The sequence below is a fragment of the Polistes fuscatus genome, unplaced genomic scaffold (genome assembly GCF_010416935.1).
Source record: "Polistes fuscatus isolate 324 unplaced genomic scaffold, CU_Pfus_HIC Scaffold4, whole genome shotgun sequence".
In the NCBI taxonomy this organism is placed as follows: Eukaryota; Metazoa; Arthropoda; class Insecta; order Hymenoptera; family Vespidae; genus Polistes; species Polistes fuscatus.
This window is the reverse complement of record NW_025113118.1, coordinates 11,011,733-11,024,676: the sequence shown is the minus strand read 5'-3', so window position 1 is coordinate 11,024,676 and position 12,944 is coordinate 11,011,733. Positions and strand designations below refer to the sequence as shown.

The window sequence follows — 12,944 nt, the reverse complement described above, 5'->3', positions numbered from 1 at the left end:
TCTATCTATTTCTTTCTTCTTATTATTCATAAGATCGAAAGAGAAAAACAAAGAAAAAATACATCGCTTTTTACATTAAAATCGAATTTGTTGCGAACCATGATTACAAGCTACGTGAATATGTTTAAACGTAGATATTGTTTTTTAAAAGTAAGAAAAAAAGAAATGTTATTAATTATTCAAAATCGATTATCGGTATGTCGCAGGTGATACGAAGAACACGTTACGTAGAGCCAATACTGAAACGGAGAAAACATCGCAGGATGAAGGTTCTTATAATTAATAATATTTATCGATAAACATGAAAAGAAAAAGAAAAAGAAAATAATAATAATAATAATAATAATAATAAGAAGAAGAAGAGAAGATAATGAATTTATTTAACACAAATAGGTTGCCTTTACGAAGGTGTACGATACGGACCAGGTTCTGCTATGAAGGGATCACGTAGATGCGAATATTGTTATTGCATTTCCGGTGCAAGAAGATGCATCAGACCGAAATGTTTATTGCCCCTACCGGGATGCATTCCATTATACACTCCTCATTCCTGTTGTCCCATATCTTACAATTGCACGCGTGAGTTTTTACATTTAATTTAATATTTTTTATTCTTTTTTTCATATAAATTAAAAAGACCAGAATAAGAAAGAAAGAGAGAGAGAGGAAGAAAGAGAGAAGAAAAAAAAATTGAGAAAATATTTTTTCTTTTCAAAGATTCACGAGCGTCAACGTCTACACCCCTGTCGGGCAATGGTAAGTTGAAAAAAAAAAAATAATAAAAAAATAAAAACATTTTGTTCGTTAATTCTCATAACGTGTGAAATTTTATATCGCATGAATGATTTACAATAAATTGTTCTGGTCACATCGATCGACTCGTAAAATTGTATACACAAAAATAACTATTATTATTATTACGATTTAACGCGTTTGTAAATTAAATCAAAGATAACGATTTTGATTTCGATCGATCGATTAATGATATTGGAATCGACGTGTAATTCATAACAAAAATATTAGACGCGAGTAGAAAGGATTGTTCTCTTTGTTTTTTTTTCTTTTTTTATACGTATAAAAATTTAATCAAATTTACAAAGTGGATGAGAATCGTTAAATTTTCAATAGAGACGTCTATCTAGTACGGTAAGGTTTGAAAAATCTTTTCGGTGATCTTCTTAACGTTAGACGCCCAAGAGAAAAGAATAGAATCGAATCGAAAAAAAGAAATAAAAAAAGGTTAGAGGATCATCGACCTTTCCAAGGCAAATAGGAAACGTAAAGAGTATTTCGAAGTTCGCACTCGCGTTCGCCGATTCCTTCGGAAATGGAAGATCTGCGTCGAAGTTAATGAATAATTTAACGAGTACGAGGAGAACAAGTGAGAAAAAGATAGAGCGTGTGTGTGCGTGCGTGTATGTATGTGTATATGTGTGGGCGTGAGTGTGAGTGAGTGAGTTAAGAGAAGGAAAATCGAAGTGACGATAGATAGAAGAGAAAAGGGTTTAGAAATATCAACGATTTGAGATAGTCCATTTAAACCATCAACTACCCACCAACCCTTTTATACCCAGTACTTCACCTTATTCACATATCCTCGATCCCACCACCTTTTTCATCGTTATCAAGTTTAACGGGCGTTTAACTATTATGGAGTAAGAACCTATTTCTTCGTCTATCAAACGTTTCACATTGTCCAAGGGAAGATAATACTTTAACGTGAGTAAACAAGACAGTGAAAGTTCGTTAGAATTTAGCCGGCAGATCTCTCAAACGTTGTAACATGTCTCCTGTTCTATCCCTTTGGCTTCTCCATGACGAACCACCGTGTAATTGGTAAATAACGATTCAAAAGGGAGACCCTCGTTAATCCAAACTCACCAAACATCAAATAGGATGGATACGTACGTATGTCCGTTCTGATGTTAGTTAGATGTATCAAACGGGTCAGTTCGTGTGCAAATATATACGTTTAAATGTTCCTAATGAATGAGAAACGCGTTTGACGATTAGATTAGTTCGAAGATTTGAGAATTTGAATGGTACCTCTTTTGGATTTTGTTGTTGTTGTTGTTGGGGTTTACAAATTTGTGTTTCATCGAATAGATTTATAATTTGTAGAAAGATAAGTGTAATTTGTGATATAATGTAATGTGTATAAAATGAACGAATCATGCTTCAGAGTGTCAAGTTGGTGATCGTAATTACGAGGAAGGTGAAATGGTTCGTGACGTCGATTGGAAAACACCATGCGATAATTGTTTTTGTGCCATGGGAGCCGTCAGATGTGTCCCATTAGCCTGTGCACCTCCACTTCAAGGTTGCAGTCCAATTGTCCGTGACGGACAATGTTGTCCGTCTACCTACAACTGTAGTAAGTTTTATGCACGTTCGTGTTAGGGTTGCAACGATATCGTCCCACCCCACACACACACTCTGCTAGGATTGTGTTTTCTATTCTAGTTATATTCAATTATACCACCTTGTTCATTCATTTCATTTTTGTTTCATTTCATTAACAAGTAAGTAGCATTATCGTATAATAATTAATAATTAATAAATAAAGAATTTAGATCGATCGATTAATATTGATCTCGCGTTCGATCGATTAACATTTTTATCTTTTTTTTTTTTTACTGTAAATGTTTTACTTAAATGTTTTAGTTTTTTATAATTTCATGGATAAAGTTATTAGGACAAGGATGTACTATTATAAGGGATAGATGAAATTTTCTTTCTCCAAGTTACTATTTAAATAACCTTTTTTTTTTTCTCATGCATTAATCGATGCAGTTAAGTATTCTTTGGAAAATATTATAATCTATATACGTCAATAATTTATTAATAGTTAAGGAGATATTAAAATTAAAGAATTTCCTAAATTCATTATTTTTTTATATAAACAGGTTAATATTGTTTCGTTATTTATACATAATCAATAATTATATCAATTAATATAATAAAAAAGAAAGAAAAAATATATCGATTAGCTCGATATTGTTGGAAAAAAAATTTTACATAAAAAGAAAAAGAAAGAAAAAAAGAATTAAACTCATCAGACGTGGTATTATTCAATTATTCATTGTGTTTATTATAAATTTATTTATTAAAAAAAAAAAATCTTTCCCATAAAACCATAAGTAAAAAGAGAAATTTAGAATTTAGGTGTATCATGATTTACAAAAAAAAAAGAAACAAAAAATAGTTTCCATACGTTTTTTTTGTACGTTTTGAGAGAAGAACATCCCAAGGTTGTTCTCACGATCTCAAATAGACTGAGAAACGACAGGAGCTTTTATATAACGTAAAAAGAAATAAAGAGAGAGAGAGAGATTAAGAAAATAAGAGAAACACAATCTAAGCCGGGCGTTTTGAAAAGAATCTTGGGTTCTTTCACAACCCTGATTACCACTTAGGTGTTCTACTCCGAATGCCATAAGAAACTGACAGATTAAACGTTCAAGGCGGTAGCATCGAGGTTAAGGCCACCCAGAACTACGCTTCGTATGCCTTCATCAGCAAGGACTATGCCAAGTTTCGCAAGGAGACCAATTTCTTCGTACGTTCCATCATTTAGCTTCTTTTATATAATTTTTATCTTTTTTTTTTTATATTCTTTTTATCATTATCATTATTTTTGTATTATTATCCTTTTTTTTTTACGTTCCACTTTATCTGTCAGTGTGTGCGTGCGTGCGTGTTTGTGAGTTGATAAAAAAACGATCAAATGGGTCAAGTTATGAAAAAAAGTTACGAGACAAAAAATTAATTAAATACCATAATACCGATTCCATAATAATGACTTTGATCTTGACAAAAATCACAAACCCATAAAATGACTCTTATTTTATATCGGATTATTAAAATTAAAAAAAAAAGAAAGAAAAAAATGACCATAATTCCATATTTTAAGACTAAATAATAATAACTATCTGAACTATAATACTACTAAAAAAAAAAGAGAAAAAAAGGGAAAAGTTAATTAAGAGGAAATATGTTACTGGAAACAAAATTAACTTAATTTCAAATCATTGAGAGAAGAATTAATGTAACATTTAAATGGAGCGTGCAAATGAAAGGCAAATTTTTATGAAAATATTGAAGAAAAATAATTCATTGCATGCTGTTTTAATGAAAGAAACATCTGTTGAATAATGATCCAATTATCATTAAATGCCTCAACAGACAAACACACACACACACATACATACGAAATCTGTATATAAAACATCGCGTTTGTTATTATATTAAATATAAAACACGTCCATTTTCGAGACATAATATTAAACGAATAATTAGTATAAATTGTTCCCATAAAAAAGAAATAGTTTTATTTTCTTTTATTTATTTATTATTATCATTTATCTATCTCTCTGTATATGTTTGGAGTTTTCTTCGAGTCTGGTCGTGTAATTAACGAAAAATATCGTGCAGAAAATACTAGAAAATCCAGCCTTTGTCCGTGACATAAGACAATAAGCCACGAACGATCGATTGTCCAGCCTGCGATCGACCGTACGACAACGATTCCACCCGTCGAAGGACGAGGTCATCGAATAGTGGAGGAACGGATTGATGGTAGGACGATCACCGTCGATGGTGAATCCTCTGTTACCGAAGACTCGACATCCTGGCCTTCGACCTTCCCAACCGAAATAATGGACAACGAGATCCTGATCGAGACGATGCCTTACACGAGATCAATCTTCGAAGCCAGTCTATCAACTACTTTGAACGACGAGGTATTATCGACCTAATACAAGATCTAATTCATCTCTAAAAATCTTGTTTCTTTTTTTTAAACAAATTTCATAAACTTTTATTCCCAAATATATATTAGGGTGTACCAAAAGTTCAGCCAATAAAATTACTTTATATGCAAGTAAAATATTAATTAACAATTTAATAATAAAATTTAATTAAAATTAATAATAATAATAATATTATAAAATAAATTTTTATTAAAATTAAATAGAAAATTTGAATTTAATATTAAAATTTAAAAATAAAATAATTAATTAATAATTTATTAATAAAATTATTCTTGAGAAAATTGACCGATGATCCTGTATAGTTCAAAAGGATAAAGTAATAGTCCAGAAATCCGGAAGATCCGGATTAGAATTCTGATTCGATCAGTCTTCAGCGGTTTAATTTTTTTTCCAATTAATCCTATCTATATTATAATAATGATATTCATTTATACGCGTAATATAGCGCGTAACTTTGTTAATATTTTTATTATTCAATGATCAAAATTCGAATTAAATTTGTAAACGATTAAATTTTACACATTAAACACAGTTTTAATAATATTCGATTCATTTTTGTAAATAAAGATTTTGCGATAGAATAAGAAACGAATTAATTAATTGAGTTTTTTTAGGAATGTTGTTGCGCCTACGAACGAAATAAAATAACAATTATTAGAAAAAAATAATATTATTAAAGGACTTTTTAATAAAAATTAATGTGAATTACTTAATATTGATTATATTGGACGAATTCATTGAATACGTTAAATGGGAAATTTTTCTTTTGCAGATAACCACAAATACAGTACGCACGATACCGGATTCAATTTTGTTCAATAGAAACCTTAATGGAACCACCGAGTTTTCCAAGACCTATTCTACCAATGCTATTACGGAAACCTCGTTCGTTATAGCCAACGATTTACCATCCACCGAAGAAATGACGACATCGACGTTCGAATCCATGACGGTACCTACACCTGACACCTTTTCCAACGTCTCGAAAAATGACGATTTAAATTCTACCAGAATGAAAAATAAAGACGATCAGAAAGACGAGGAGGAAAGTACAATGGAGATTAACGACGAACTTTCAACTAAATTAGAAATTACTACGGCCATTTTGGATAATGATGAAAACGTACGTAAGACGATTTAACGAGTTATTTCATTGCATTTTTTTTTTATATATATATATTTTATATTAATAGATAAAATTATATTAATACGAGTCAAGTATGTTGATTTATTAATATTGTCAATATGAAATGAAACGAGATCTCGTAGATGTTTCACGCGTTTACATGTATGAGATAGTTAGAGAGAATTATTATATAATTAAAAAAATGAATGGTTAGAATTTTCTAAATACACCATTTTGGTTGAACGTGCAAACGTTTCCATTTCAGACGACAGGAAATATCGATAAAGGACCCGTCAGCGGTTCATCGTCGACTATACTCATGCCGGATGACATCCTAGCGGTGAACGTGACAGTGAAGACGAATGTCTCGGTAGGCCATATACAGGGTGTCACGATAAATCCAATTAGATCCATCCCGCCGGATGTCGAGGCTATTCTGAACATCACTCATCGTGAGAAGGGTGAAGACTATAGCGAGTACGATTACAGTGCACCGACTTTACCTCCGTCATTGCCCAACGTCAGGTGTGATCCCACGTGTTTTTAACATCCATTAATAACAATCTTCTTTTCTTCAATCCTTTCATATCACGTTGTCTCCAATTTTCTATATTATTTTTTCTTAAATCTATTACTCGTTCTCTCTTTTGAAATTTTAAATCTAAAATATATAATTTTTAATCTAAAAAGTATCGTTTTTCAAATCATTTCATAAATTTTGATCTATCTAGTAAATTATAGTCCACCCTGTAGAATGTTATTGGACGCATTCTGTGGGTTTGACGAGCTTGTTAAATCGATCCACTTCATTTACCTATTTACTATATTAAGTTCAATATTTTTAGGACGATTAGTTGTCGTTCGATGATTATTACAAAATATAATTATTGTAACATTTATTATTTTTTAATTTAATGAAAAAATTCAAGTTCATTTCAAAGATCGATGATACATTTCTTCTTTCAAATAAAATTTGAAAATTTTACTACGATTAAAATACAAGTTACTTTCATCTGTTTTCTCTTTTATTTTCTATTCTAAATCGAATTAAAAAAAAAACAAAAATTACATTATGGAGTTTTAAATAATAAGTTATTTCCTTTGGAGATAAAAAATTTGACAGAATGTGAAAGAATAAAATGGAAGGGTTCTTGTTGGAAGAAAAATGAATGATTTTTTTTTTTTCTTTTTCCAGGATAATTCCATTCGTAGCTGCTGATGCCTTGGTGAAGGACAAAGACGTTTCATCGGCCGTCACAGGATATCCTTCCGGTTCGGTAGTCGTGCCTCCTGAATTGCGGCCAACCGACACGTCTGGCTTTTACGATATTGCCACTCAGGAGAACGGGTTCAGTCCTCCTATCGAGACCGAAGGTACGCACGTCACCCTGTTATATGACATAATTAAAGTAAATTACTTTTCAGAGAGGTATTTAAATTTACAGTATCACGATATTTCCTCCTATTAAAAAAAGTATCAACATTTTTAACTTATTATCGTGTTACATCGTGAAATATTCTCAATAATTTAATATATCAATTTATTAAATTAATTCAATTTAACCGTGCTCGTGAGATTAAAGTTAAGTATATTAATTTTATCATTGTTATATGCCCCTGAAAATAGGCAATACTTTATATACTTTATTCGATAATTTTTTGAGTGCCTGATGATAGGCAATATACGTGTGCTGCATACGCGCGTAATACACGAGTAATCTATCTACAGGGGTCGAAGAAAAGTTTTTTTTTTTTCTTTTCTTTTATTAGTTATAAATGATTATGTTCAAACGAATGATATTATCGGTATGAATAACTAAAGTTAAGGAAATTTTATTAGATTATAAAGAAAATAAAATAAAAGTTACTCGTTATGAAGATTTTGTAATTTTTCTTTAACACACATATATATATATATATACACACACACACACACATAGTCGTGTCAATAATAAAATCGTTTTCTCATACTTATTAAAAAAACTTAATGTTCGAAGATGTCTTTTCGCTAACGAAGAAAGTTGCAATACGACAACGACGACCATTCCTCTCGACGATTTATAATATAAGAATGTTTTTCCAATCCGTAACTAGTTTATTTATCGATCCTTTAGAACCTCGACAACTTTTCTTGCTGAGAAATTTTTTTTTTATTTGTATATTCTCTCGTATTTCATTATTATCATCATCATCATCCTTATTCTAACTTGGACAAGTATTTTTTTCTTCATCCTCTATTTAATAAAAAAAAAAAGAAGAAAATTTCTAAGGGTAATTTATGGTTTAAAATTTATTTCCAGGTGGGTTCGTACCAAGGGAACCACCTTACTTTGATAGCTCCTATCATTCGACGGATTTAAATTTGGAAATTGGTACCGGCGTAACTGTGGTGCCGGCACAGATTACCGGGCCTCATCGTAAAAACGGTGGTAATATTGTAATTTTATAAATTATATGGAATATTATACGCGATATCCCTGCGATTGCACCAAGCTTTATGATTAAGAGCAATTACAAAAAGTTAGTAAGATAAGGGTTATCATACGTGTCTGCTTGTGACTCTAGACCTGGCCAGTAATTGTCTCTTCGAAAGCCGAGAATATCGTCACGGAGAGATTCTACCTAGTACCAGTATTTGCATAATTTGCATGTGCTATTACGGGAACGTCGTGTGCTCTGGCGAAAAGTGTCCACCGCTTAAGATTGGTTGCCAGAGGCTTAACACACCGGAGGGATGCTGTGGAAAAATCACGTGTGGTAAGTAATTTTTTTTTTTTTTTTCTATTTCATTTTATTACAACTATTAAACGAATAAATATGTTCCTTTTTATTTAAATTTATAACAAAGATTTAGGAAAAAAGGTGTAAAAAGATAATTTTATCTAAAATCAGATAAATTTGTGTAATTAATGATTTTTAATCTTACTACTTGATTTATTTCATTAAAAAAAAGGTGTCGATCAAATGGAATTATTTTAATGTCGTGTTTAATTCGATATTTGATTATCTTTAAAATAAAATATTTTACAAAGTAGTAATTATATTTTTAAAGTAATATAACTGCGTTGATATATATATATAAAATATTTTAAATATCCAAAAATATTGATTTAAAAATTGTCCCTCTGATATTGAAATCGATGTAATTACTTTTTACAGAAATTACGATTATTTAGGATGACAAGTTTGAAAATGATAAAAGTAAATGTATTTTTTAAAATAAAAAAAAACACAATTATCCTAATTTGTGTGAACAGTGAACGCTGAGGAATCACCGACAGTGGTTCTAGATCGAGTCGATTCAACCGCACCTTCTCAACGACAACCTATCGTATCTCCTGATCCCTTTCGCGACGTCATCAAAACGGAACCAGCCCCGGATTTGCCTTCTCTCATGGAAGACATGATCCCTTATCTGGTTGAGCACGGTATCACAACGTCTAGGCCAACCACGTCAATGACGACACCTCCTATATTACAAAATCAAGGATCATCTCAACATATTCTAAAGCATACTTCCAATTTCGATTACATGGATAAGTTACATTTGATTCATGCGCCATTCGATTATGGTCAAGAAATCGACGTTTCCTTAAAACCACCGAAAAATGAAGGAAACCTTAACGAGACTCCGCCTAATAAATATCCAACATCGTTGATTTATCAAATGAAAGATGATCCTAATAATTCGAATAATTACAAATTGGACGAATTAATTAGAGTACCGGATACAGTTACTATGTCATATAATAATATTAATATTAATAATAATAATAATAATAATAATAATACATTATCAAATATCACCGACATAATATATTATACGAATTCAAGCATGCGGACAAATTCGACGAAAGATATCGAATCAAGTGGAATCAAGAACGGCAGTGTCAGTGTTGCTGACTCGACTATTCGACCACCCACGTCCACTATGAAAACAGTCGAGCCCGAAAAGGATAATATATTCTCCTTCGGTAGTGTCCTTGACTTTTTATTCTCATCGGATGATACCACTTATTACAAGGAAGATTCTAACGAAAGCATTAGTACAATAGCATCAACAATTGCTACATCTACTTCTACTAATACTAATACTAATAATTATAATAATAATAATAATAATAATAATAATACTATTACTACTATTACTACTACTACTACTACAATGATCTCAACTACAAAGAATATATCTTCAACTGAAACCGAAGAACTTTCATTGAAGAAGGATCAGGAAATTCGCAATCAGGACGTGAATTTCTCCTTTATTAAGACGAACTTGTCAACGGCCTTAAGCTCGACAAAGTTCGTTGATATAACGACGACGATGAAATACGGAAACAACGACGACGACGACGACGACGACGACGAGGTATCCTCGAAGATCCTTGACAACGAAATACCCGTATCCGTGAGTAGTCTTCTTAAGTTAGCAGGATGTAATATCTACGGGCGGATGTACCGTGTCGGTAGGATCATTACCGAGCTCTCAAGTCCTTGCCGTGAATGTAGGTGCACGGAAATTGGAGTCCAATGCAAACAACTTCGATGTTGATCATAATCGATTATTACATGCAACAAACCGATGATACTCTAAACTTGAAACAACTTAAACTTTAACGTTTTTTTTTTTTTATTTTATCGACAAATTATTTATCTTAATTATTTTTCTTGTTTTTTTTTTTTTCTTTTTTGCTTTTGGTTCATTTTCTTTCTCTATCCTTTTTCCCTGTTCTCCTCGTTGTACTTTTTCTTTTTTTTTTTCTTTTATTCGGATCTCTTGTCGTTTTTTTTTTTTAATCATTATTCTTCAGGTTCGCGTGTAATTTAGTGATTTTCGTTACAAATTTAATATTTCTTTTTTTACTAAGAAAAAATAAAAATTTGACAAATTGAAAAGATATCTCGGATAGAAGAGAGTTCCTTGGTTCCATAATCCTATATATACTATATATATATTATATATATTATATATATATGTATATGTATATACATGTAGTCAGACTTTTGGTGTCATCCTGTCTCCTCAAGAAAGTCCAATCTTGAATTTGATCTTCTATTATACCGTACAAGATAGTGTCAAGTTAAGCTAAAATTTGAAATATCTTTTTAAACAAAGTTTTCGTACAAGTATTATTTAATAATAAAGAAACGAAATTTTTCTTTTACAAACAAAAGATATAGGGATATATTATTAACAAATTATTTAATAATAATAATAAACCGCAAATTCAAATATTTTCAAAAAAAAAAATTTTAAATTCAATAAAATTCAAATTTTTTACTTTAGTATCCGAAATAGAAATTTTCTTTTAATTTTGCAAAAGAATAATATAATCGTATAAACAAATACCAAATTTGTATTATAATTTCACAAGTGAAAATCTTTGTCAGATATTATTTAAACGATTATATCAGAACCTTACAGTAGATTATTACAATAATATCTGGTAAATATTATTAACAAAAGTTTTTTTCCGAGCAATAAAATACATTTCGAGAAGACATTTTATCCCCTTACATAAAAAATAAATAATTCTTTTCAAAGTTTGACAGTAATCATTTGACAAATGAGAAAGATATTTCAAATACGAGTATGTTCCTTGACTCTTTAATCCTATAAACACATATATATATATATACATACACACACTCACATATATATGACTTTTACTATTCTTTTGTCTCGTCGAGAGAGAGGTCGAATCTTGAATTTGATCTTCCATTTACGTAGCCTTCTCACATCCCACGGATCTTACCATTTCCATTTGTCTATCTTTCTTTTTGTATATTCTCTCTCTCTCTTTTTCTTTTACACATACACACACACATAGACACATAGCACATTTATACTTATATATACACGTACAGAGATACTCTTTTTCTCGCTTTCTTTACGAGATGAAAAATGCGCGAAAATAACTTTACGCCAGAACGTTTTGTAGTTCGGCTCGTCGAATGGGAGATGATTTTTCGTTATACACTTTCACATTCTTCTTATCTTTCTCTCTCTCTCTGTCTTCTTCTTTTTTTCTTTTTCTTTTCTTAACGTTACAAGATTCGCATCCTAGATTTAACACGTTTACCGTCACGTCAAAGCGATTCTCTATCTCAGGAAACAAGCAACAAAGAGAAATACAAAAAGCAAAGGGAGCAAGCAGCAAGTAGAAAAGAAAGATGGAAAAAGATAGAAAATTCCGTGCTTCTGTTCAACTTTCTTCTTCTTCTTCTTCTTCTTCTTCTTCTTTTATTATTCCTATTTTACTTTTTAAACAAATTTAATAAACATTTCTTTTAAACCCTTTTCTTTTAATATTTTTCTATGTTTTCTTTTCTTTCCTTTTCATTTTTCATAACGAACGAATATAAAAAAAAAAGAAAAAGGAAAACCCAGGCCTTTCTTGTTTTAATTTCTTACCACGATTAAGTATTAAAAAATAAAAAAAAAAAAAGCAAGCCTTTCTATAATACCTATCTCGACAAAATATTCCCAGGAGGTAATACTAGTTGTTGTAAACGGCTCATAAATGGAAGTCTTCCGAAGGGAGAGAGAATCCACGTCCTGGGTGGATCGATCAGGATGTAATTGTAAGGAATAGTCTTTTCGTGTCTCGAAGGATAAGTGGATAAAGACGAAAGTTAGCGTGACGTTCGTTCGTCTTAACACCTTTCTCTACCTTTTAATGGGAATTATCCTTACAACTCATTTATCCCATACCCCATACCCTACCCCCCGCCCCATCCATCACCTTCTCTCTCTCTCTCTTTCTCTCTTTGTTTCATTCTTTACATATATTTGCACATCGGTATATTTTTATTTTGATATATTAACACTAAATTTACGGATTGAGCCAATTTGACTCATTACAAAAATTTATTTACCATATATAATATTATTTTTTAAAAACATATGTTGGTTTTTGGTTACTTAATTAAATATACGTAAATATTAATTCCTCATCCTTACTCAATCTTCCATTTAACAATGTTTGTTGTAAGTCATTAGAAAAATAATAAACAAAATATCCGTAAATCTAGTGTTAAAACCA

General features: G+C 30.8%; 1 protein-coding gene across 1 annotated transcript; it reads left to right on the top strand.

The window, feature by feature from the left end:
- The first annotated feature begins 434 nt into the window (after positions 1 to 434).
- On the top strand, positions 435 to 10,543 carry LOC122521092. Its single transcript, XM_043641529.1, has 11 exons — positions 435 to 579; positions 718 to 756; positions 2,183 to 2,374; positions 3,465 to 3,559; positions 4,503 to 4,742; positions 5,545 to 5,895; positions 6,164 to 6,423; positions 7,094 to 7,272; positions 8,199 to 8,327; positions 8,464 to 8,655; positions 9,156 to 10,543. The coding sequence occupies exons 1-11, from the start codon at positions 435 to 437 to the stop codon at positions 10,448 to 10,450; spliced, it is 3,117 nt and encodes a 1,038-aa protein (XP_043497464.1). The 3' UTR covers positions 10,451 to 10,543.
- Positions 10,544 to 12,944: the final 2,401 nt, after the last annotated feature.

What these genes read in the sequence shown, in the direction of transcription:
- LOC122521092 (XM_043641529.1), top strand. Translation starts at nt 435, where the DNA reads ATGAAGGGATCACGTAGATGCGAATATTGTTATTGCATTTCCGGTGCA. An exon ending in CATATCTTACAATTGCACGC is followed by an intron (nt 580 to 717) that starts GTGAGTTTTTAC and finishes TTCTTTTCAAAG; the next exon opens with ATTCACGAGCGTCAACGTCT. An exon ending in CCGTCATTGCCCAACGTCAG is followed by an intron (nt 6,424 to 7,093) that starts GTGTGATCCCAC and finishes TTCTTTTTCCAG; the next exon opens with GATAATTCCATTCGTAGCTG.